General features: G+C 51.9%; 12 protein-coding genes across 12 annotated transcripts; 4 read left to right on the plus strand and 8 right to left on the minus strand.

The window, feature by feature from the left end:
- Positions 1-531: 531 nt before the first annotated feature.
- Positions 532-2,509, minus strand: DSM5745_03783 (peptide MFS transporter; the record flags this gene model as incomplete). Its single annotated transcript, XM_026745799.1, has 4 exons — positions 532-1,674; positions 1,727-1,944; positions 1,999-2,348; positions 2,475-2,509. 4 exons carry the CDS (start codon positions 2,507-2,509, stop codon positions 532-534), a joined length of 1,746 nt encoding a protein of 581 aa, XP_026606665.1.
- Positions 2,510-3,476: 967 nt separating this feature from the next.
- Positions 3,477-3,788, minus strand: DSM5745_03784 (uncharacterized protein; the record flags this gene model as incomplete). The annotated part of the gene is made up of 2 exons (XM_026745800.1): positions 3,477-3,671; positions 3,717-3,788. The coding sequence occupies 2 exons, from the start codon at positions 3,786-3,788 to the stop codon at positions 3,477-3,479; spliced, it is 267 nt and encodes an 88-aa protein (XP_026606666.1).
- A 1,340-nt stretch (positions 3,789-5,128) lies between these two features.
- On the plus strand, positions 5,129-6,210 carry DSM5745_03785 (uncharacterized protein; the record flags this gene model as incomplete). Its single annotated transcript, XM_026745801.1, has 3 exons — positions 5,129-5,131; positions 5,192-5,308; positions 5,386-6,210. The coding sequence occupies 3 exons, from the start codon at positions 5,129-5,131 to the stop codon at positions 6,208-6,210; spliced, it is 945 nt and encodes a 314-aa protein (XP_026606667.1).
- A 312-nt stretch (positions 6,211-6,522) lies between these two features.
- Positions 6,523-8,253, minus strand: DSM5745_03786 (uncharacterized protein; the record flags this gene model as incomplete). Its single annotated transcript, XM_026745802.1, has 3 exons — positions 6,523-6,997; positions 7,137-8,064; positions 8,106-8,253. The coding sequence occupies 3 exons, from the start codon at positions 8,251-8,253 to the stop codon at positions 6,523-6,525; spliced, it is 1,551 nt and encodes a 516-aa protein (XP_026606668.1).
- A 1,369-nt stretch (positions 8,254-9,622) lies between these two features.
- Positions 9,623-10,467, minus strand: DSM5745_03787 (eukaryotic translation initiation factor 4E; the record flags this gene model as incomplete). The annotated part of the gene is made up of 3 exons (XM_026745803.1): positions 9,623-10,090; positions 10,146-10,217; positions 10,276-10,467. The coding sequence occupies 3 exons, from the start codon at positions 10,465-10,467 to the stop codon at positions 9,623-9,625; spliced, it is 732 nt and encodes a 243-aa protein (XP_026606669.1).
- Positions 10,468-11,187: 720 nt separating this feature from the next.
- Positions 11,188-12,026, minus strand: DSM5745_03788 (Mpv17/PMP22 family protein; the record flags this gene model as incomplete). The annotated part of the gene is made up of 5 exons (XM_026745804.1): positions 11,188-11,234; positions 11,290-11,598; positions 11,692-11,797; positions 11,893-11,947; positions 12,016-12,026. 5 exons carry the CDS (start codon positions 12,024-12,026, stop codon positions 11,188-11,190), a joined length of 528 nt encoding a protein of 175 aa, XP_026606670.1.
- Positions 12,027-12,517: 491 nt separating this feature from the next.
- Positions 12,518-13,483, plus strand: DSM5745_03789 (40S ribosomal protein uS5; the record flags this gene model as incomplete). Its single annotated transcript, XM_026745805.1, has 3 exons — positions 12,518-12,784; positions 12,921-13,178; positions 13,226-13,483. 3 exons carry the CDS (start codon positions 12,518-12,520, stop codon positions 13,481-13,483), a joined length of 783 nt encoding a protein of 260 aa, XP_026606671.1.
- Positions 13,484-13,996: 513 nt separating this feature from the next.
- Positions 13,997-15,261, minus strand: DSM5745_03790 (uncharacterized protein; the record flags this gene model as incomplete). The annotated part of the gene is made up of 6 exons (XM_026745806.1): positions 13,997-14,292; positions 14,349-14,543; positions 14,596-14,709; positions 14,770-14,910; positions 14,970-15,048; positions 15,103-15,261. The coding sequence occupies 6 exons, from the start codon at positions 15,259-15,261 to the stop codon at positions 13,997-13,999; spliced, it is 984 nt and encodes a 327-aa protein (XP_026606672.1).
- Positions 15,262-17,466: 2,205 nt separating this feature from the next.
- Positions 17,467-18,783, plus strand: DSM5745_03791 (Endo-beta-1,4-glucanase celB; the record flags this gene model as incomplete). Its single annotated transcript, XM_026745807.1, has 1 exon — positions 17,467-18,783. One exon carries the CDS (start codon positions 17,467-17,469, stop codon positions 18,781-18,783), a length of 1,317 nt encoding a protein of 438 aa, XP_026606673.1.
- A 144-nt stretch (positions 18,784-18,927) lies between these two features.
- Positions 18,928-21,049, minus strand: DSM5745_03792 (acyl-CoA synthetase; the record flags this gene model as incomplete). Its single annotated transcript, XM_026745808.1, has 5 exons — positions 18,928-18,968; positions 19,057-19,289; positions 19,371-20,275; positions 20,326-20,624; positions 20,698-21,049. 5 exons carry the CDS (start codon positions 21,047-21,049, stop codon positions 18,928-18,930), a joined length of 1,830 nt encoding a protein of 609 aa, XP_026606674.1.
- A 473-nt stretch (positions 21,050-21,522) lies between these two features.
- DSM5745_03793 (BolA family protein) lies at positions 21,523-21,986 on the plus strand (the record flags this gene model as incomplete). Its single annotated transcript, XM_026745809.1, has 3 exons — positions 21,523-21,570; positions 21,656-21,762; positions 21,815-21,986. The coding sequence occupies 3 exons, from the start codon at positions 21,523-21,525 to the stop codon at positions 21,984-21,986; spliced, it is 327 nt and encodes a 108-aa protein (XP_026606675.1).
- Positions 21,987-22,503: 517 nt separating this feature from the next.
- Positions 22,504-23,673, minus strand: DSM5745_03794 (syntaxin; the record flags this gene model as incomplete). Its single annotated transcript, XM_026745810.1, has 5 exons — positions 22,504-22,559; positions 22,612-22,891; positions 22,945-23,405; positions 23,463-23,565; positions 23,668-23,673. 5 exons carry the CDS (start codon positions 23,671-23,673, stop codon positions 22,504-22,506), a joined length of 906 nt encoding a protein of 301 aa, XP_026606676.1.
- Between the last annotated feature and the right edge of the window lie 35 nt (positions 23,674-23,708).

A 23,708-nucleotide genomic window follows, 5' to 3' on the forward strand; every position in this document is an offset into this window, starting at 1 on the left:
CCACACCCGCGTGGTGAGGGTCTTAGGGCGCCGGGAAACCCCCCAAAAGGAGAAATGGGTCCTGTTGAACCGGTGGAGCGGAAGAGGCTATAGCGGAGCTCGCCGAGCTTCGAGAGCTTCTATCCTGTCAACTTGAGTCAGGAAAAGTCAAATAGGATTTCAGTGTTGCGTTCTATCGTGCAATGTTGATTTTTAATAGGTAAAAGATCCACTTGTTCTTTCATGTAGAAAGGCTGGGCGGAGTTGGGACATGGCTCCGTGGAGGGTTTTGTATAAGTTAGCTGGCCGGTGAGAGATCTAAGAATCTATGACTCACGGGTTGGCGGTTGTGGGGATCATGTTATCGGATTCTTACGACAATCGGGATCTTAAGAATGGTTAGAATAATTATTAACTATTTACATCAAAACCGTCGTCTGCTCAGCAGCGACCGCTATGCAACATATCGCGTATTAGCATTATGCATGTACCGCTCATAGAGCGCAATATTCATCGTCTTAGGCATTTAAAACCGCAAGTCCATCCCCGTATTCAGTTGTGCTCCTTCTCACCCGAGATGCGCGGGACAGGAACGTCAGGGTCGTTAGCGTCCAGGGCATTCAACTCGTCTTCTTGGGCGTTGAGCGGGCTGTAGACGATGTAGAAGAGGATACCGGCAATGAAAGAGGCGACGGCCAGACCGGTGAACATCCACATGACGGCTGGATCATACGCAGCAGGCGTCAATGCCTCGGCAAGGGCGGATCCGAAGGCGTTCGTGAGCAGGTACATCGACTGCACAAACGACTTCATGGATGGCGGGGCCTTGGTGTATGCGTACTCCAGACCAGACACCGAGGCAAAGATTTCAGAGATGCCGATGAAGAAGTAGGCAGGTGTCTGGATAGCGATGTGAACGTTGTTGCCATTGGGTCCGTCGGCGCACAGGGGAGACTCGTAACACGGGCCAGCCGAATAGATGAGATGCTGGACAATAGCAGCGTACATCATGGCCAGAGAAGCAACGACGAAGCCGAGAGAGATACGAGAGATGGGACGGAACCGGATGCGCATGCGGCGGAGCACGGGGTACACCAAGGATTCCAGGACAGGAATGAAGACGATGATAGAAATGGGATCGAAGTTCTGCATCAGATCGTTGGGAATGCCATGTCCACTCATCTGACCAGCCTGAGTGACAAAGTTGCTGGAGAATTGACCGTACACGACCCAGTAGATAGGGTAAAAAGCGAAAACGCGGCAGGCAACAAGGGCGCGCTTCAGCTCATCGATAAAGTGATCATCCCAGGGAAGGTTGGTCCTAGTGCCACCGTTGGCAGCCTGCCATGTAGGCTTGGGCGCGTCCATGTTGCGGTTGATGGCCATGATCCAGAGAGCCTTGAAGGCGTCGGTAATAATAGAGCCCTGGGGAGGACGCACAACGTAGTACTTGCGTCCGCAGATGACCACGGCGGTACCGACAGCAAACATGCAGAGGCAGAGAAGATAAGCGGACCAGAATCCAGTATACTTCTCCATGTACGGTGTAGCCAGTAATGAGAGCGAACCAATGTTGATGCAGCCGTAGAAGATCATGTAAATGCGTTGAATGGTAAGGGCCGGGTCGATGATAACGCGTTCGCCCTTCTTGGTGGTTGAGACTGCCATCTTCTTGCGCTTGTACTGATCCGCAATCTAAGAGCAAGCGTTAGCTATGATAGTGCTGGATGTCTGGGCCTTGACTTACCAGAGGAGCAACGTTACTCTTGATTCCACCGGTTCCCAGGCCGATGATGAGAATGGCGACGATAAAACCTCCAAGACCAGCTCCATGCTCAAGGGCGGTAGGGATCGAGGTGCAGACAAGGATCAACAATCCAACAAGGTAGACGCCGCAGAAGAGAACAATGGTCTTATACTTTCCGAGGTACTGGTCAGCAATAATCGCACCAATGATAGGTGTGACTAGAATCGAAATTAGGACGCGAGTTCATCATGGAAATGGTATGGAAGTCGAACCGTAGCACCAAAACTGGAAGAAGGTAGTCAATCCGGTGGCTCCTTGGTGTCCCATGCCGAGCGCACCAGGGCCCTGTCCGTCATTGGCAGGCTGCAAGGGACGCTGGACGTAGTTCTGGAACAATCCAGACATGCCGTAGTATGTGAAACGCTCACACAATTCGACAACGGCGACTAGCCAAGCGGAGAGTGGAAGGTTTTCTGCAACATGTCGAAGAGTCCTGTTCTCTTCGTCGTTGGGTTCTTCGCCATCGGGAGTGTCAGTGAGGGCTTTCTCGGACTGGCCGACAACTTTATCCTGCCCAGTCACGGGAGCGGTCATAATAGGAGCATCGGTAACGAGGGCCGGGCTTTGGACATGTTAGAGTAAATTGACGACTTCGAGAGGAGTCAAAAATGTCGAGTGAGGAACACAGATCGCGTGGGGAGTAGGGCGCAGGGCGTAGTGGGAAAACAGAGCAGACGGAGAAACTCACAGAGTGGCCTCGACGCCATGCTCTACAGCAGACATATTGAGAGGACGGCAATAGAACTCCTCGCTGGACAGGATAGACTAGTGTTGTCGCAGAGGGAAAAAAAGAGCAACTGCGACGGAGGCGAGTCACACCATATTATACTCAGGGCCAGGTCGCGTGCGAGCAAAGCGGGACCAGCTGTCTTATCTCCAAGAAAAATAACGAAATGGCGACCCGTAAAAAGTCCGTCCAAAAAGAGCAACAACCACGGATGTAACCCCAGGTTCAGACAAGCGAGTCAAGCCTTTTCTCGGCTGGCTTGTCTGTCTGGGTCGAAGATAACTGGGTCGGTGGCCAACGGCCGGAGTTCACCGGCTCTCAACCTTTTTTTGCCATCGTCTCAAAGTCCCATCCCACAACAAAACATCAATTCCAAGCCAGTAGTTCAGCACAAATGATATGGCGCGCCATTTTCTTCAAATTGAATGTCCTCAAACATCCAATCCCTGCGCAATGATTTATCGGATGTTGCGAACTTGCGACCGAGGCTCAACCACAAGCGTTCCGGAACGTCTTAGGTAACATAAACGCGTTCGCTAGCGACCCGGATAACATCTCAGGCAAAGACGAGATAAGGACGGATCTCGTGCCGTCGAACAAAGCCATTCGACGTCGCTTGGCGATGGGGCATATCAACCTTCAACATCGAACAGCGAGCTTTCGACGGGCTCCAGCGACTCAGCGAGTAGACTCCTCGAGCATGAATTGATGGCCCCACCCAGTGTATCCCGAGGTCGACAAGTCGCGTAACTGTACTCCGGAGTAGGTCCCCGCGTACTAGACACGATGTGACCCCGTAAGCTTCTCCTATCTCCAACTGCATTGTCCTTGGTAGAAATCCGGAGGTCTTAAACCCAATTCCCCACGTTCAGCGACACTGTAATCAGGATCCTGGGGTTCTGACAAGTAGATTACCCACAGCAAGTGATGTTACCCCATGGGAAGAGCAACCAGAATCGAATGTCATCGTTGGCCAGGGCGAGTCAATCGCTTCCTTTCCTGAACTCGGGGCTCCGGTCGTGCATCGTGGATGGTGGAACGATTGTCTAACCGTCGGAGGTAATCGAGGCGGCGCTTCGAGCCGTCAGCGGCGTCAGGGATCATCCAGCGAACAGCGAACGAGGTAAAGCCCATTGATAAGAGGCCCGGGTCCCTGTGCTACTTATCAAGTCAGCGCTTATCCAAACAAGACCCAAAGCTGACTTTCAGACATCCGCGATCGGGCGAATCTCGAGATTCAGCTTCTGCAGCAACTCCGGCATCGGCGGCTGGCATTGTGACAAGGCAGAGGGTAAAAAGGGCAAATGAACATGATAGCTCTACTTACCTTGGATTGTTGGAGCTCAGCGCAAGAATTAATTGACGTTCTTGACTGACCACCTGTGAGAGACAAACAGAGGACAAGCTCACGTGCAGGGACACGACAGCGGGCAGCAGCAGCTTGTGAACTCTCTTACATCCTGAGAGAAGAGTCAAGAATGAAATCCAGGGAGATTTGGGAGGGACTCACCTTCTTATCAAGCCCGCGAGTCGTACGGAGTACAATTTAGCTCTCCGAGCACGCCTCCAAGAGCCGCTAGACAGCAACCAGCGTCTTGGACTCTTGGTCTCCTGCAGCCACGCCAATCAAGCCTCTTGGGCTTCTTGGCTAGACTAGACGTCCAGCACGCAATCCGCCTGATAGCAGAATAGGACAGTTGGCGGTGGATGGTTCGCGGTGTCGGTGAAACTGAGAAGACGCACCGTTTGGACATTCGAAGATCCGACATGATTCATGACCAAGGGACGCCGAAGTTATCCCGCTTCCAGCTACTTACCTCACGGGCTTTTTGAGGCCGACGATTCCTCTGGTCAATAATATCGTCATACCGTCACCATGGCTGCTATACAAACCCCACTCCTATCTCTAAACAGTGCAGCGAGCTGCCAATGACCCTTCAGACGATTCAAAGCACGCGACACCTTGAGGGCGATGAGCTAACCCAACAAAGACTCCGACATCCGAGATCGGCGCTGTATAAGAGCCTCATAGTGAATATCTTGTCAGCACGTCGCAAACCATCATATGCCCGTTGAATCGGCCCCTTGCGCGTGGGCGCTGGCCTAGGGATGGATCTGTGGAGTTTGATGGCCGAAGTCGGAGCTCCCACGATCTGATACAAGGCGTGTCTGATCTCTGCTCGAAAGCGGTATAGCTTCGTCTTATCATCGAGGGCATCTGTGATATTCCGTAGATGCAGATAGAGACCTTCCTCGGCCTCAATAATGGTGAACAGTGAATAACCCTCCTGGAACGGTCTCCTAGTGGGGATACCACAACCCAGAGTGGCAGTACCATGAGGCATTCACGGTCAGCATTGAGATATCCTCAAAACCCGCTATTGTGCGTCAATCAGCAACAATGAGCTGTTGGATAGCCTGTCGTCATTCACCAGCTGGGGTGAATAACAATTCCTGAACAGGCAGGCGCTCCTCATCGAGGCGAGCAGCTCCCACATCCCAAATGAACATCAAAGCTCTCCTCTTTCCCTTCAGCAGCATTCAAAGACGATCTTTAGCTTATCTTATTCTCTCAATCGGACAGTCTTATTTATTACGAAGCTTTTACGCGCATCATGGTACGCAACATGTTATCCATCCAACGCTGCTAGGCACGAACGTTAACAAGCACCTCATAGTCAGCGCGCTGGTACTTTGGTATCACGAACAACAGCGGCGTTTCAGTTGAGTCCCTGGGCACAAGGACTTTCATAACCCTTCCCAATGACCTGACCATTGTGGCTCGCGGACCTGTGGTGAGTATAATATGAGAATCATCCCCTCCGGACACCATACCATCAGTCATCACTAACACTACCCGAACATCGTCTAGTCCTTTACATCCACTCCCGGTCGTCATCGAGATCGTCCAGGCCCTCGGGCTCCGATACACGCACACCCAAATCACGAGAATCAGACACGATCACGAATTTGGAACGGGAGGCGAGATTGGCGCAGAGGCCGACGCGGGGGTCGCTACGGAGGAGCTGGTAGACATGGCAGACAGCAACGAGGAGAAAGACACGGAGATGGCCTCAGCTTGGAAGAGAGAATTACGCTCCCTAACGGCCATGCAGAGGCTCATGTCATTGCCAATGCAATGGCTGTCAGCCACAATGCCGCTCCGTACCAGAACACTCATACGAGTACAGCCACCACCCGCCTAAATGGCTCCGTCACGTTCCTTGATACGCGTTCAGATGCTATGTTCATTGACCGGAACGTCCCTGCGACGTCCGGAAACGCGAACACAAATGGGATGAGCAACAACAACGACCCTGCTACGACAGATGCCGCGGCTACACGCCCTCGAACCTCTACTACTGGCGGCTTGGTCTACGATCCCGTGCAAATGAGCTATCAAAGATCTGACGCGGGAGAATCCCACATGTCCTGGGACGTGACATCTAATAACGAGAACACGGTGGGTAACAACCAGGCCGAGGGGCAGGATGATGACTACCTTTTGTTCAGGTTCAGTCCTAATAGCCACAGCGAGATTATCACCCCCTCTACTCTTCATCCTATCCCTGATCTACCCGATAGCGCCGAAGTATTCCTGGATAATCCCCGCCTGGTGAATGGGGTGTCGCCTACGGATGGAACGCTACTACGGCGGCCATTTATTGCAGACGAAGCTAGCAGTATCTCTCTCTAAGATGATTGCCTGGTGGATTACGACCGTCTATTCTTCGAGGTGTTGTGGATCATCCTCTCCGTACTCGGGCAAATGATGCATGCGGAAAAGCAGTCGATGCTGGTGGGTTGGTTCAATGTACCAGGTGCGGGTTCTAGCAATCTTCCGGACATGACATCTGAATCCACGACTTTTGCGCACAGGTATCCTTAGGCTCTTGTTTTCAGCCATTACATTTCAGCAAATGATACCATGACAAGGTCCATATGCTTGACTTTCAGCAAGTACATAACCCCAAATTTTGCAGAAAAACAATTCAATAGCAACTCCCACCTAGCCTTTTGCGGTACCCTCCTTCTCCTTATTATCATCTGCCTTGACCATATTCCTCGGAATCTCCTGCTTGAGACTTTCCAGCCCACGGTACGGGATCTCACCAACCTTCTTCCCACCCTCAATCCTTATAACCTTCAACTCCCTGCCCAAATCGACCCTCCTCGCCGCTATCACTGGCTCCTTGATCTGCCTCGGAAATAGAACAGACACCTTCTCCATGCAGTGGCTAAGATAGAACCCCGCATCGACGCAGTTGTCCTTGAAGTTGATGCATTTCAACCGCTTCGGATCGAACCAGTGCAGGAAGGGGTCTGCGTCGACGACGACGCCTGTAAGAATCAATGTGCGGATCGAGAGACGGTTGCGTGTGCTGCCAATTGCCATGGCGCGGATTTTCGCTTTCTCAAGACACATCTTGTCCAGGTATTCGGCGACGCCGACACTCGGGAGGAGGGTGCCTTCGCCGGTGCCGCTGGGTTGGTTCATTCCATGTTAGCGTTTATCCTTACTGCAGCGGGTGGCGTTTTTATCTTGTGTTCTGTTTTTGGAACAAATTGGGGCGAGGGGCCACGTGAGGTAAGATGTCTTGGGTCTAGGGGCAGTTTGCTTACTGGTAAACAGGCTCTCCATAGGTAGCTTTATTCAGACGCCAACCGCCTTTGATATAAGGCCATTTGTAGCCACGGCGGAGACGTGGGGACAGTGCCATTCCGATCTCTAGTTCCTCGAGATCAGTGTTGAGCCAGGCAGCTTGGAAGATGTGCATTTGGTAAGATTGCATCATGCCTGTAATCTTGAGGACGCGCAGATTACGGAAGGTGCATAGGGGCGACATTTCGTCGATGGGTAAGATTGTGGGTTCCTCTTCCTCTTCCTCGTCTTCTGTGGCGGTTTTCGTCTTGGTCTTATGTTCTATTGTGTGGTTGTCCGTCAACTGGTCCGCTGGGTTTGGCCAGAAGACGTCCAGGCCTAAGGTCCGGCGATCCTTGGGGAGAGCAGCCCAGAGAGCCCCGCCTCGGAATTCCATAAGCGGGTTTGCGGGCGTGGCCTGGTCGGGCGTGAATTCTGGGATCGGAGTGCTTAGTTCTTCCTGGGTCTCAAGCTCCAGCTCGTTGAGCTCGGTCTCGATCTCTTCGACGGCTTCCTCCTCTTCGTCTTTTAGCTTCCGCCTACCGCTCAAGCGGTTGAAGGTTGATCTGATCATGGAGCTTGAGCGGCGAATATCAGCCGTAACACTGGATGAGCGGACGCGGTTGTTATAGCGAGATCTTGAGCGTGATCGTGAGCGTCTGCGCAGGTCCAGGCCCAAGACGCGAGACGGAGGTTGAAGAGTCGAGCCGCTGTTTTCGCTTGATAAGTTTACGGTCACGCCAAGAGCATCGCTCATGCTAAAGCGCCTGCTTCTTTTCAGTGGCACGGAGTCTTCGAGCACTTCGTCGAGATCCGCGATGGTGGTGATGATGCACGGGACTCGGGGAGTCTGCGATTGCTCGGGGCCGATGTTGAAGGGAAATCTGGTGTGGAGGCTCTGGTCGTGAGCTATGCAGTAGACAGTTAGGTACTCTCATTAGATCTAGGACTCATGATTATGCTCGGAGACTTGCCTGCTTCAATCCTGTCGTTGGTATCTTTGTTCCAGTTCTCGGCGTCCTTCCAGAATTCCTCGCCTAAAAGGGTGACCTTCCAGTGATCAGGGAAATCATCGATGCCATTTGTTTTGGAATCCATGATGTGTTCTGTGTTGGCGCGGTGATGGCAGGTGAACAATCAAAGTAAACAGAGCATGCCGAGAAATGAGAGAAGAAAGAAGAGAGATGTTTGGGAGCAACACAAGAGAACGTCCACAGGTCTCTCACTCATCTGTGGAGACCATCAGCAAGTTCAGTGTTTGTTAATCTGCGCACTTGCTCTCTGTTTTCAGGAACTAAACAGATAGGCTCTGTTATACCTTTTCTTGAAGCCCGCTGCAGGGACATAGTGTCCCAATGGCTCTAGACATTATATGCCCAGCACTATCTACGAGCCGCTGTCAAGGGTCGTTCTGGCTGGATTCAAGCAATAACTACTAGCGGACATATAGAAGCTCAAGCCTCTGCATAATCAGACATCATGCCAATTTCACCATGGTGTAATCGAATCCATTATACGGTACAGCCCTGATACTGATACGTTCTGGATAATGGCAGGCCTTCTTCCACCTTCTTCAATACCGAGAGATTTCCTAGCTAGCCATAACGCCTACTACTTTGCGCTCTCGTCTGCTTCCAGTAGCTTGGAGGTTTTGGGTGACTCAACCATAAGCAGTCCTTGAGAGATGGCAAGATTGAGACAGTTCGGTGGGGCATTGTTTGTTTGAAATTTCGACAGTGGGCTTGGGCATCATGGCAGACAGCGACAGAATAATTGGGTGATGTCTAGAAGATATAGCAAGTATCGTCCACGGTTGTTGGAAAGATGGGCGGAGGACAGGCAAATATATATCATTGGGATAAACATGGAAACATACATCAAATGAACAAAAACAACAAAACAGACCTTCATCTGATGACGATTTAGAATAGCCCATGGCATTTATGATCCAGAGCATAGTCTTTACAGCTTAAACCCGGCACGCTTTGTTGCTGTCTGGATAACTTTACATTGGCGTCATTACCGAATATCCGTGTCAGCATCACGAGAGACCGGACTATCTTCCATAGTGGGATTGTCTCTAGATCTACTTTGGACATATTTGAGTGCTACGTGTATTGATATGGTATGTTGACAGCGAGTACTAATGTAGATGATTACTGGAAATGATCCCGCCGATGCTTTTGTGATGTGATTCCGCACGCTTTGCTTTCTTCAAGCCCCATAAATAGAACTCCAATATAAGTGGTATAGACTCGTCAAAAATAAAGCATGAAAAAGGTAAAAAGCTGGTGTCTACTAGAAAGCCATCATCAGCGAATCGAAAGAGTTTCGCGGGCGTAGCGCTTCGGCTGATCCATCCCTCTTGATGCAACGCAACTATGCGCCACGGCCCGTGATTAGAAAATGCTCGGTCATTTCATGTCCTGAAACGATTTCAGATCTCATCATTCATCAAAGCACCGCCTTAAACAGCAAACTTGGCCTTGGCTCTCGTGCTGCCGCTGTGGGCGCTGTCAGTGTGTCCCGAGAACTCCACACTGTCATTCGGACCAACGCGAAGAACATCCTTGAATTTGCGACCGATGTTCTCAAGCACCTCCTTGCCCTGGGCAGGTGTGCGTCCGTTCTTGTCACCGGGGATAGTCTTGCCGACGGTCCGTGTCCAGAGACCAACACGGTAGAAACCCTTACGCACGTTCACAACGACACCCATGACCTCGTTGTCACCATCGTTCTCGAGGGTTTCGCCAATGGCGGCTAGCTGGGCGTGCAGCCACAGATCATCGATAGGAACCGACCGCTTATCCTTGAACGAAAATGACCACTTGCCGCCATGCTTGTTCTGGGGGTCTTCCCACTCGGGGCGAACGCCTTTCTTGAAAAGATGGTAGTCTGCCTTGAGGCCTAGTTCGGAAGTGGGAGTGATGTTGTTCTAAAGGAATTCGTTAGGATGACGCAGAATCAGCGGAATACCAGAATACACATACGTAAATGCCCCAGAATTCCTCAACAGAGTTGAAAGTAACGACTTCCTTCAAAAGGTCATTCCAGTTGTCGCCCTAAAATCCGAGACAACGTAAGCAAAGGCCTTGTGCGGTCGGGGAAATCGCGTTGTACCTTTCCACTAGGAGGCTTCGTGAACCAAAGAGTCCACTCGTGCATCAAAGGGTGCTTGACATTGAAGTTCTCTGGGTCGTGGAAGACCGTGACGACGTCGCCGTTGGCCTTCTCGGTCTTCTCCTCAGCAACCGCGGGCGGAGCGGTGTTCTCGTTCGTGACGGGGGGAGCGTTCTCTGCGACAGCGGCCATTCTGACTGAATAAAGAGGGAAAGTGAGAGTGAGGTAAAGGTATTGCGAGATGCGATAAGAGCCTTTGAGCGGCGAATCTGCCTTGAGAGGAGATGGGCGTTGAAGGGCGAAGTCTCAGCGGGGGAGGAAAATTTGTGTTGTCCGGCCGTTAAGGAAGGAGCAGCCCTGGTGAATGATACGTAGGAAAGAGGCTTTAAGCCGCGCAACAAGCCTCAAGAATTAAAACCTGCTCCAGGCAGCAAAAACGATATGGATAGATAGTGTTGTAGGACACTGCAAGATATGATGAGGTTTCTTCCGATCCTTTTTTGAAGATTGCCGCAGCAGCTGTCCCGCTTTTCCTCTTTGGGCGACCCCCTCCGAGCCCGGATCTTATTGGCTACCTGGAAGCCCTAAGAACATGGAGAAGCTGGAGTAATTGAACAAAGGCTAGACATGCCTAGACAAGAGAGAAGTGAGATAAACTCAATCAATTGGTGAGTGGGTGTTTTACAGTCTATTGAACCATTGTCTATCGCGGTAACTGAATATACCGAGAGGTCTATCTTTCTGAAGCCTCTATTAACGACCCCTTCCCTCAGAATTTTGGTACATGGACGAAGATATGGGAGGAAACAAAGCCAGTGTATGGGAAGAAAGAGGACAAGTCTATATGCCCATATGAGGCGTCAGTGATATGAAAAGGGGTATCTCCAGGCACGATTCTCAAAAACGCAACGATCAGACTTTATCGCCGCTGTTGATCACGCTCAGAAGGCAATTCCAACCTATTAGATTGGTTAGCAATGGTTGAAGAAGTGGCAAACGACGTGTATTCCATACCCAAGCTGATGACATTCACCACAAGCACACGCATTTCTAGGGGCACAAAAGCAAAGTTGACTCCCTGGACAAAAGGCCAGATCGATAAGTTGGCCTTGTAGCTTGGAAAGAAGCTCTGCTTCCACTTCGCGACAGGATCTGTGCCTTCCATGATGGCCATCGAAGACAAGAAGCAAGTGAGATGGACCGGTGTAAAAAGCCCTTGGTCAACAGCCACACGGGCCAGGATTGTGGCTTTGGGGGAATTCTTCAGAACGACGTGGCGCTGCAAGAAACCAAACCAAAGCGTGGCGGCCGGTCCGAAGACAGCTTGATCGGCGTTAGCTCATAAGAACATGTAATATGACGAACGAACATGGACCCGGATCAACATGATGTAACAAGCAAAGCCTGATAACTTACCACCACCGTAGAGAGCCATGCGCCCTGTTCGAGCGAAATCATGCTTTTCAAGCCCCCTGCGATCGACCGCCTGCTGTGCTAGAGTATCACCAGCGCCGAAAAGCACCTGTAAATAGGCAATGGTTAGCGGGAGCTGAGCCACTTGAGAATCGAAATCAACAAGTATATTAGTGATTTTTCAGGATAAGATTGAATACATACAGCGCTGGTAACACTGGCTGTGAGAATGGGCTGCTTTGCGAGCTTGGCCTGGTACCTGGATGGCGATAAGCTTAGTTGACCAGGGTCCAAAGACTCCAAACCGTCTAGTGTAATCAAACGCACCACCGTAACATTTTTATGGCTATGTCGGTATCAATTGAAGCAATTGAGGGGAAAGAAGTCAAGAGAGTGTCAGGGGAAGAGGTGTCAAGCTGGCAGGAATCCCGCTATAAGAAATAGCACCCCGGACAGCCGATAAGAGAGCTCAGAATGCAGCATGACCTACGAAACAAAGCAAAACCAGCGACAATCAACGCCACTGGCCACAATCATTGGAGCGGGACGCGCCTCGACACGGTAACCCGCCCGTCACATGACGAACCCCCTGGCCCGTGCCGGCGGTCTAGAGCGGGTTACCTGATCGGGATGCCAAGTTAGGGCAGGGTTTGCGCTGGTAGGGCACAACGACCGGGCCTCGCTTAGCGCACCCGCGAATTTTCCGTTGGACGCCAAACATAGTGGGGATAGCGAAGAGAAATCGAAGGTTGCAACCTCGACGTCGACAACACCTCCAACGACACCTTCCCGCCCGGTTACCTTTTTCACTCCGGCACATATAGCAAAAATGGCTGACGCTGCTCCCCGTGGACGTGGAGGATTCGGCTCGCGCGGCGACCGTGGTGGTGACCGTGGCCGTGGCCGTGGTCGTGGTCGTGGCCGTCGTGGTGGAAAGCAGGAGGAGAAGGAGTGGCAGCCCGTCACCAAGCTCGGCCGTCTCGTCAAGGCCGGCAAGATCACCAGCATGGAGCAGATCTACCTCCACTCTCTGCCCGTCAAGGAGTACCAGATCGTGGACTTCTTCCTGCCCAAGCTCAAGGATGAGGTTATGAAGGTACGGATACGAATTCTCTCGCGGAAAGAACGGATTTGCGCCAAGTGAAACGACATACGAGGAGGGATTTCGCGCGAATTGGGAATGGATGGAAATACATGAATTGCAGCAATGGGGGCTGACAGCCGCGTTTTAGATCAAACCCGTCCAGAAGCAGACCCGTGCCGGTCAGCGTACCCGTTTCAAGGCTGTCGTTGTCATCGGTGACTCCGAGGGCCACATCGGTCTCGGTATCAAGACCTCCAAGGAAGTCGCCACTGCCATCCGTGCCGCCATCACCATCGCCAAGCTCGCTGTTCTCCCCGTCCGTCGCGGTTACTGGGGTACCAACCTTGGTGAGCCTCACTCTCTGCCCGTCAAGCAGAGTGCCAAGTGTGGTTCCGTCTCCGTCAGAGTATGTTCGCCCTTTCAGCCATATCTTTTCGCTACTAACAAGATCAGCTTATCCCCGCTCCCCGTGGTACCGGTCTCGTTGCCTCCCCCGCTGTCAAGCGTCTCCTTCAGCTCGCTGGTGTCCAGGACGCCTACACCTCCTCTTCCGGCTCCACCAAGACCCTCGAGAACACCCTCAAGGCCACCTTCCTTGCCGTCGTCAACACCTACGGTTTCCTCACCCCCAACCTCTGGACCGAGACGAAGCTCACCCGGAGCCCTCTGGAGGAGTTCTCCGACGTCCTGCGCCAGGGCAAGAAGTACTAAAAGTGCGGTGATGGGGATTATATGTGCATGACTTCGTTTTATTGATTCCACTATTTCCTACGGGTTCAAATTTGGCTGGGACAAAGGACTTTTATAACGCCTGCCATGCGACTTTACGGTGTCCACGAATGTAATTATTTGGGAAGGAAGGAAAAGCAGCGGAGTGAATAAGAGATACTTCTACCAGTCATTCTTGGTCTGACTAGTTACGGCTTGGCCGAGTAGAGGTGCGCGTACTAACAAGCAGGACAAACCCACGCCCGATCTCACCAGATACAGAACAACCAGCATCGATTCCAAACTCGACTCTTTAACCAATCCACACCGAAAATCAATCATCAATCACAATCAAACGCGCGCATACGATTTTCGACCGCTCCCGAAACCCACCTTACTACGTCCTACCCCGATTGCCCGGAATCAATTGTCTTCTAAAGAACTCAGAAATCATTCCATACAGAACTCTATCCAGTCTCATACCAAGCTCAACTACCTGAATACAGATCCAGATACCTAGTTCCCAACCATAGCCTGATGCTCCGGCCCATACCGATTACCCACCGGCTTCGCGCTATCAATAATCCTTCTCATCTCCTTCCACTCCTCCTCCGAGAACTCAATCTCCCTGGACGCCCAGTTCTCCTCCAGACGCTTCGCCTTGGTTGTACCGGGAATGGCAATCATCCCCTGTGCCGCTACCCACGCCAGGGCAATTTGCGAGATCGAGACGCCCTTGCGGGTCGCAAGCTTCTTGATCTCCTCGACGATCGCGCGGTTCTTGTAGAAATTATCGCCCTGGAATTTGGGGCCTAGACGAGTCATGTTTGTTAGTTGGTGGCTTCTTCTTTGGGAGGGCAAGGCGTACTCTTTCGTCGGAAGTCATCCGGCGCAAAGTCGTCGGGCGTCTTGTAGTCGAAGTTGTCGACGAGCCAGCCGTGGCCCAGTGGGCTGTAGGCGACGTAGGCGATTCCGAGCTCTTTTGCGGTCTCGATGAGCCCGTCTGTTTCGTGGATGGTTTCAAAGGCGGAATATTCGGCCTGGATGGCGTCGATTTTGGCGACTGCACAGGTCAATCAATGTCATATAGTACTTTTAGACAAGGAAGGACTCACTTGAGTTCGCCTTGCGCAGGGTCGCCGCTGAGCTCTCGGAGAGACCGATGTACTTGGTCTTTCCGGCCTTGCGAAGCCCGTCCAGGGCAGGGATTGATTCTTCTAGCGGAGTGTCTGGTAAAGTGTGTTAGATTGGGATATGCCATGGGTACCAGTGCTCAGTTCATGACGTACTAGGGTCTATCCGATGGAGGTAGTAGAGGTCGGGCGTGAAGCCGAGGCGTTCAATGGTGCCCTCGATGTATTCTTTGATATGAGCAGCAGAGTTGGTGATGCCGCCTTTTCCAAATACATCGAAACCGCACTTGGAGGCGACTGGTATGATGGTTAGTCGGAATGCCGGCCTTTGGTTTGCAGTGTCAACGGCCACGTACTGAAAACTTTGTCGCGAACGTTGTGCTTTTTGATGAAGGCGCCGAGAAGCTTCTCGTTGATGCCGGCTTGGTAGACAACCTTCCGACTCGTCAGTTTTCGCTTCGACTCTCTTGACTTGAAACGTCGACTTACAGCAGTGTCCCAGAATGTGCAGCCCAGCTCGATGGCCTTTAGCAGCACGGGCTCTGCTTCTTCTAAGCTGAGGTTCGAGCCCAGGCCGAAACTCAGACCCATAGCCCCGAAGCCAGGAGAGGGGACGTGGATGTCGGCGAAGGGGAGTGTCTTGACCATTTTGAAGTTGTATTTGCTGTGTAATACTGAGAGAGCCTCTTGGTTGAACCGGGAGAGAGGGCATCTTTAAGTATGCCACAGATCGGTCTCGGATATACCGCGGAGAATGCGGATGAAGCTCGAGAAGCTTGCTAACCGTCTAGGTCTAGCCAATGCGTCCATCACTGCTACGGCCACCTATCTCCTAAAGCCGACAGTATAGTCCGTGGGCTGTCATCAAGAGGGGACCGCAGGGCCTTGATGCTCATGCAACGGAACACGGTCGTCCCACACTTGGAGAAATGAAGCTGTGATTGGCGACTTGGAAAGAATCACCTCCACACCACTACCAGATGAGGCAGATCGCGCTAATTGCTGACACAAGCTGACCATTCAGCGTCAGTCGTGGTTTGTATAGAATTGTTAATCATGTAGTGGCTCTCGCTCGACGTCATATGGGAAGACAGGCTTCCTGCTAATTCATGGACACTGTATGTAAAGCGCTTCTATGGATATATATATATATATATATCTTCACCAAGCCAGCGTTGTCCAGTGGTATATTATTTTAGTGCAATGAAACAGGAAACCCAAGCTTACTATAGTAGTTCGCAGGAAGATCCAGGATAGGGATGAAAAGGACAATTCTACAAAGGAACTAAGAAGAAAAAAGTCCCAGACTCCTTGACGTGCAAGGAATTGAGCTAGACTTGCCCATAGACCCTCTATGCGGGTTATCTTACCGGCCTTATTAGGGCAGCGGAGTTCGGTGGCCGGCTGCCATTTCTTTGAGAGACTGATTTAACGAGTGTATACTCTGTAGGGACTGCACTCTGTAGAGAGGCACTGTCCTGGGTGGTTGATGTGTATGTCGGTCATCTCGTTAGTACAGATGCTTAGTCTCATCGAACCAACGGATCATAGTTGCTGCGTACAAAGAAGTCTATATAGCCATCGACATGGTCGGACGACTGGGTATACAATCCTCAGGAAATTCGTCCAAGGTTAAGCCCGACTAGAGATCTCGGAATGACCACCAAACAAGCCACAATGAGCTCTAATCGCGAAGAGCAACAACGCGGCCGAGACCACAAAGACGACAAGAGAGACAAGCTCTACATCCGTTACTATCACGACAACAGCAGGCCTCTTCGCATTCGTTCCCTTCTGCCCCGACGTTCCCGCTCATCACCTCTCAGTATGATCTCTTCGAGCCCTCTACCAGCAAGGGTCGCTTCATCCGCCTCGCCCCCTTCAACACCCCAGCATACATCGCCACGCACTCGGCGACCCAGCTGGACTTAAACACACTGGCTGCCCCTACTCGCCCTCGACGCCCCAGAGACCTGGTACACGTTTAGCACCGCCCAAACTGCGATTCAAACATCCACACGCAACCGCTCCTTGCGCCACCGAATACAATCATGAAGCCGCTGACTGAAGCTGGTGCCGGAGAAGCTGGCCGAAAAACCCCTCGGATCGTGGCGGACAGTGCCCTTCAACCTTCATCAAATCCAGTAGAATCAATTGCGCATCTAGAACCCCAGCGCCACCACCAGAACTCGTCTATATCACCATCAACAACACCATCTCCGGCCACGGCACGTACCACCCAAGCGATGATTGGATCTCAGCGGACAGCACCGGACCGATTGGCACTTATAGAATTGGCGCGACAGGGCGAAATCTGTACAGGACGTGAGGCACAGGAATCGTCTGCTAGTTTGTGATGCAGAGGCGTATGAGAAGGTGGATTTGTGGAGGAACTCCTGAGGGGTGGGTTGAAGAGAAGGATGCAAATGGGAAGATCAAAGTGTACTAGTCGGCTGTGGGCCACAAGTCATGTCTGATGAGCTCATCGTCACCGTCATGTACTCTTCCTTGTCCATTGCCCAACTTCTGCAGACATCATCCAATCCATCATTCCCCCAGAAGATTCTACTTGAAACAAACCACCATGTCCCTTTCCGCATCAGGCACGGAGAGAAGTCTGCAAGACCAGCTTGGCTTCCCCGCATCTTCATATCGGCCCTGGAGATCATAAGCTTGGCTGTTTCATACAAATAGCGTCAGGATGTATCTGCAAAGTACTCCACCTCTTCCAAGACGGCCGTCGGACCGGTCCATGTACGGAACGGACTACCTCCTGGGTACATTAATAGAGCGCATGCTGTGGCCAGTTCTCTCGCCCTTGACCAGACAGACTGTCCACCGAATATCCTTACAATGGCTGCCGCCATCCTATCGCTAGCCCTCCTCCTCGCCACCGGCACCACCATATCTGCCCAGCAGATCGGCACGCCCGAGAACCGTCCCCGCCTCACAACCCACTACTGCACATCCGCACAAGGGTGTGTCAGAAAAGAGACATCCGTCGTCCTCGACGCCGCAACGCACTCCATCCACGATGCCAACAACCCCAGTATATCTTGCACGACCGGGGGCGGTTTGAACCCCACCCTATGCCCGGACAAAGAGACATGCGCAGAGAGCTGCGTGATTGACGGCATAACCGACTACGCCGCGCGCGGTGTCGAAACCGACGGGTCGAAGCTGATACTCACGCAGTACCGCAATTTCAACGGGAGTCTCTCGTCCGTCTCGCCGCGGGTATACCTCGTCGACGAATCAAGCCAAGAGAACCAGGAGTACGAGGTTTTGACTCTACTCGCCCAGGAATTTACCTTCACCGTGAACGTCTCCGCCCTCCCCTGTGGCATGAACGGCGCGCTGTATCTGTCCGAGATGTCGCCTTCTGGCGGCCGCAGCGAGCTGAACCCCGCTGGTGCATCGTATGGGACAGGCTACTGCGATGCCCAATGCTATGTAAATCCTTGGGTCAACGGCGAAGCCAACGTCGACGGGCACGGGGCTTGCTGCAACGAGATGGACATTTGGGAGGGGAACTCGCGGGCTACGGGCTTCACGCCACACGCCTGTTTGTATGATCCGGAAGATGCCAGTAGCGGTGACGGGGGTGTATACGAGTGTGCCACCGAAGACGAGTGCGATAGCGCGAGCGAGAACGACGGGATCTGCGATAAATGGGGATGTGGGTTCAACCCTTATGCGTTAGGAGACCAGGAGTACTACGGCCGTGGTCGCGGATTCGAGGTCAACTCCAAAGAACCCTTTACTGTCGTCACGCAGTTCCTGACGGATGATGGCACGACCACGGGTGCGTTGACGGAGATCCGGCGGCTGTATATTCAGAAGGGACAGATCATTCAAAACGCGGTCGTCGCGTCTGGTGCAGACTCGCTGACCGATTCCCTTTGCGGCTCGACGACGTCCTGGTTCGATTTCTTCGGAGGGATGGAAGGTATGGGGAGGGCTCTTGGTCGCGGCATGGTGCTCGCTATGAGTATCTGGAATGATGCTGGTGGATACATGCAGTGGCTCGACGGTGGGGATTCAGGGCCTTGCAATGCGACCGAGGGAGCACCGAGCTTTATTGAGGCGAACACTCCCTGGACAAATGTTGTCTTTGAGGATTTGAGGTGGGGAGATATTGGGAGCACCTTCAACAGTAAGGGGCTGTAGGTGCATATTAAGAGTAGAGTTCTCAATCTCTATTATCGTCAGCTCATCAAAAAAACACAAGTCTATGTTCATATCGTACAGCCCAACTTCGTAGTATACTACCAGTGGGACAAATTAGCGCCACCGAACACCACCAACTCAAGCTTAAACCCCAAAAACCTCCTTAACAAGCATCTTCTTATTAACTGCAACGAAAGACCAACGTTAGCCTCGACTCCACTTCATCCTTTCCCAATACTAGCCTATCGAAGAAGAAAAAAGTGAAAAACATACCCTTCCCCATCGCGTTTCGCGGAATGGCCCCGTCCAAAACCTTCATCTCAGACGGCAACTTATACCCCGCCAAACGATCTTTCAGGGCGCGACGCATATCTAGCGCGCCCCAGGGTTTCCCGTTGCGGCCTGTTTGCGCGGCAACCTCGGTATTAAGCACGACGATCGCTACGACTTTCTGGCCCCATTGCTCGGAAGGAAGACCGACAACGGCTGCCTCTGCGATTTGCGGCCTAGCTTGAGTTAGTTTCAAGGATCAAACAAGGGAACTGGGAATTCGGAGAGGAAACTGGGAAGGGATGGGAGGAGCATACAGAGATAGCAACTCCCGCTCAACTTCCAATGCGCTGACTTTCTCCCCGCCAATCTTGATAATGTCTACGCTGCGCCGGCCTTGAATGAAGTACATAGGCCCCTTCGCCCAATCGCCACTCATTTCCCGGCCAGCAGCTTCAACGGTACGGCGGGTCGCGACATCACCGGTTTTAAACCAAGACCCCTTACCGTCAGAGTCCGGAGCGAACGTTTCTCTTGTCGCTTTTTCGTTGCCCCAGTACTCGCGGAAGATGGTTGGGCCACGGAGCTGGATTTCTCCTTCACGAATTCTTCCACTAGCGTCTGTTTCTTCGCCAGGATGGATGACCTCGTTTGTGTCGGTGTCTACGAGTCGGACTTCAACGGAAGGTAGAGGCCAGCCGACGCTGCCGTCGACGCGATCCGCGAAGTCGAGTCCGCAGCTAAGCGCCATACCGACTTCAGTCATGCCATAGCGCTCGAGGAGGACGTTGCCGTTGCTGACATTCTGCCAGGCTTTCTTCGTTGGGGTAGGAAGTGCTGCGGAGCCGGAGATGTTGAGCCGCAGGTGTTCGGGGGAGATGCCGATCTTCGCTGCTTGCTGGATTTCCGGAGGGAGAGTGGGATAGATTGATAGGAGGCGATTGTAAATAGTTGGTACGGCGTTGAGGAATGTGATTTTGTCTCTCGTCCCCTCTGGTAAAAAGGGCTCGGCAAGCCGTTTCCATACCGCAGTGGGGTTGAATGGGAACATGAACTCGATTGATGAGCCTGATAGAATTGGCGTGAGAATCGCGTTCACTGTTCCGTGGATGTGGTGCAGTGGGAGAAGGTGCAGAAGCCTGTCATCCGGACTGTATTTCCACGCTTCTACCAGAGAAGCGGCTTGCGCCGCGAGTGCAGACTGCGGAATCAAAACGCCTTTCTGGTCACCACGTTAGTTCTCCCATTTATCCAACAGCTTTGTGGGCATACCGGACGATTCGTCGTCCCAGACGTATACAGCATCATACCGCCGTTTACCCCATCCAAACCTTCCAGTTCTATAACCCCAATCCCGGACGCACCAGCCGTAATTTTGCTCCGCACATCAAGGATAGGCTGGCGATCTAAGCCTCCGTCCATTATATTCTGCGCTATATCTTCATACCGCTTCGTAGCAACCAGCATCCCTGCCTGAGAGTTATCCATGATATACTTCAACTCGTGGATCGGAAACCCCGTCGATAATGGAACGGCAATTGCGTCGCTAGCAACAATCGAAAGAAGCATCACTTTGAAAATCACCATCCATTAGCAACGCACCCATGCACATAAGAGCCAAGACCACCCAAGAGAAAACAGTACCTACGTAGTCATAGCTATTCTCCGCAAGAAATGCGACTCGTTCCCCTCGCAGCCCATCGCGCCCGCTACCAGATGACTTCAAAAGCCGATCCTGCGCCTGGACAACATCCGCGACAAGGTTCCCATATGTAAATGACCGAAACGACGGGTTATGTACTACCGCGAGGCTGGCGGGATCGTGGTTCTTCAGGGCGCGAAAAAGAGGGAGGTTCGGGAGTGTTGCGAGGGATCGCCGGGCAGAGAAGCCGAAGTTCAAGCGCGTTCGGCATGATTTGCAGGTGAGATACGCTAAAGAAGCACGGCGGGAAAGGAGAACACCGCGAGAGGCGGAGAGTAATGTGCGTTGATGCATTTCGAGGTGTGATCAGGGTGCGATTGGCATGTTCCTGCAGCTGAAGAAAAGATGCGTTGATGTCATGAAAATTGCGGTCTCGGAGCTACCTCGGCGGTCATGCGACTGCGGTACACTCTTGGAACTGAGGAGTGTTAGATTTCTTCAATCAATGGCACATTATATATGAGCGAATCAATGTAGCGTAAAGTGGCCTCGCAATAAGCAGAACCAAGATCTCCAATAAAGCTGGGTAGGAGTACCTCGGTCCTCTTTAAATCGACCATTCCCAAAAGGGCACCGCAGCTCTCCAATCCGATTCCGATAAAATCGAATGACATTCAACAGCTGCAAGAAGCCAGCCCGTCCATTAGCACGCATATAACCCACTTCTTCATCCTCAGCAACTATTCTCTTCATACAGATCATAAATGCCCCGTCTCGTCCTCCCCGGCCTGCTCACCCGCCGCCTTTTCTCAACCACAGCCCGCAGAATGTCCTCGAAAACAGCAACACCCATGGAAGATGTTATGAGGGAGAAGGTAGTTTACATTCCATTCCTGTCTCATCTCTCTACTTTGAAAACAACATGGACAGTGGCTAACTGTAGTTATTTCTTCTCATTAGATCACCACAGCATTCTCCCCGTCCAACTTGATAATCCGCAACGACTCGCATCTACACGCGCACCATGCGCCAATGCAAGGATCGACGTCGAAGGAGACCCATTTTCAGTATGTATATATTCCTTTACATACGCCGATATTGTACTGATGGTTTTTGAAGTGTCACAATTACATCGTCTGCGTTTCAGTCCAAGATGCAACCCGCCAGACATCGGATGGTGTACGGATTACTAAAAGACGAAATGAGCCAGGATGGTGGGATCCACGCGCTGCAGTTGAAAACAAAGACGCCAGAGGAGGAGCAGAGGGAGAAGGAGAGGCAGGGGCATTAATATAGAACCGGCGAAAAGAGAGACTACAAATACCCGGTAACAAAAGATATTAAGATTATTAGGTGATGACTATCACATAAATTCTAGGGCCAAGTGAAACCAAGCGAAGAGTCTAATATATACAGCGACAACAGTATGCGCATCCTAGCCAACGAGCAGCGACAGGGTCAGTCAAGCCGCGTCATAGATGCAACTGTACATGATCATCAGCGGGCAATGGGAAAACGACAGTGCGAATCGAAAGCTTTTCAAACAGTAACGGAATGAAACAAGGCGCGACGTGGTATAGCTGATAAGACAACAAAGGGAAGAAAACAGGACGAGGCAGAGGGCTTCGTAGGGTCCTGCGAGCAAACTCCCAGGGCAGGCAGGGGTGCTCGAAGTAAAACCAAACTAGGTTTGGAAACCAATTGCAACTTCGTTTCGGACAGGATGACAGGAAAACTAATCGAACAACGGATGGAAAAACGGAAGAATATCTTCCACTGTGGATGTACTGGCGCGGATTGCCAGCAATTTATTTCGACTGAGTGACGCCGACGGCAACTGCCACGATAATGGCAATGATAATGACTAGATAGTCTGTTAGGCAAGTAATAGATGATTTTGGAGCAGTTATACTTACTAACGATAATCAGGGCGTACCACTTCCATCTCCGGGCCTTGCGCGCACTCTCGACAGCTTGTCCAAGCTGAGTGTTCGCGTTTCCGAGATCCCGAGCAACATTCTCCGCGCCCTGGTCGATTTGCTGCACAGCTGGCTCTTGCTCATGAACAAGTCTTTGCAAGTGTTGGAAGTCTTCGTTTAATTTTCCCAAATCAGTTGCTATCTTCTCGATATCTCTGTGACGTTCGGCAACAGCGGCCTGTGCATCTCGTGCTTTCTGAGTTCTGGCGCCAGAGACCTAATGAGATTAATTAGCTCCGACTTGAGACAAACCCTGTAAACGGTCCTCACCTGGAACGCTTGCTGGTGGCCAGCCAAAACGGCCTCGACAACCCGTTCGACTTCTTCTTGCGGCTGGCCTTCCATGTTATATGCGACCTGTCGTCGCACTTGCTCTTTCAGCTGTTTTGAGAATGCTACCTGGCTCTTCTGGTATTTTTCGAATGCGTTCCCGAGACTGCGAGTTGTGACTTCCAGCTGCGCCTGGACATTGCCGGATCCAGGCGTCTTCTTGATCCGCGTAAGATCGTCAGTGAGTTTCCGAAAACCATCGCTGATTTCTTGCTGGATGTCATGGAGAGCCTGACGCGCAGTTTCTTCTTCCCTTGTTGAATTTGATTCACGCATAGCCCCCTGAGCGACGGCAAGCCTGTTCTCTATGAGGTCGTCTAGAGTTCTAATCCCTTCCTTGATCTTCTGAATCTCGTTCAGCAATCTGTTAGGATCCACGGGGTGCTGAACTGGGTTCATCTCTAAATTTCCAGATATGTCAGTTGGAGTAGCTTAAAGAGTATCGCACTACGCCTTACCGACATCTTGGCCATATTGGTTTTGACCATAGCCCTGGTTGTTGCCGTAGGGGTTTGATTGCTGCTCCCCGTACGCCGGGTAATTGTTGTAGCTCTGTCCGTACTGTTGAGGCGATTAGCGAGTTGAAGGTAGGTAGGGCGCCTAAACGCAACTCCCAGGGGCAGCAAACGGCCCCCAGCAGCAAAGCTCAGCTGGCAGACATACACTCATTGTGACGATACAGCGGGATTAAATGTAGCAAGATC

The sequence above is a fragment of the Aspergillus mulundensis genome, assembly GCF_003369625.1.
Source record: "Aspergillus mulundensis strain DSM 5745 chromosome Unknown scaffold_2, whole genome shotgun sequence".
Lineage (NCBI taxonomy): Eukaryota > Fungi > Ascomycota > Eurotiomycetes > Eurotiales > Aspergillaceae > Aspergillus > Aspergillus mulundensis.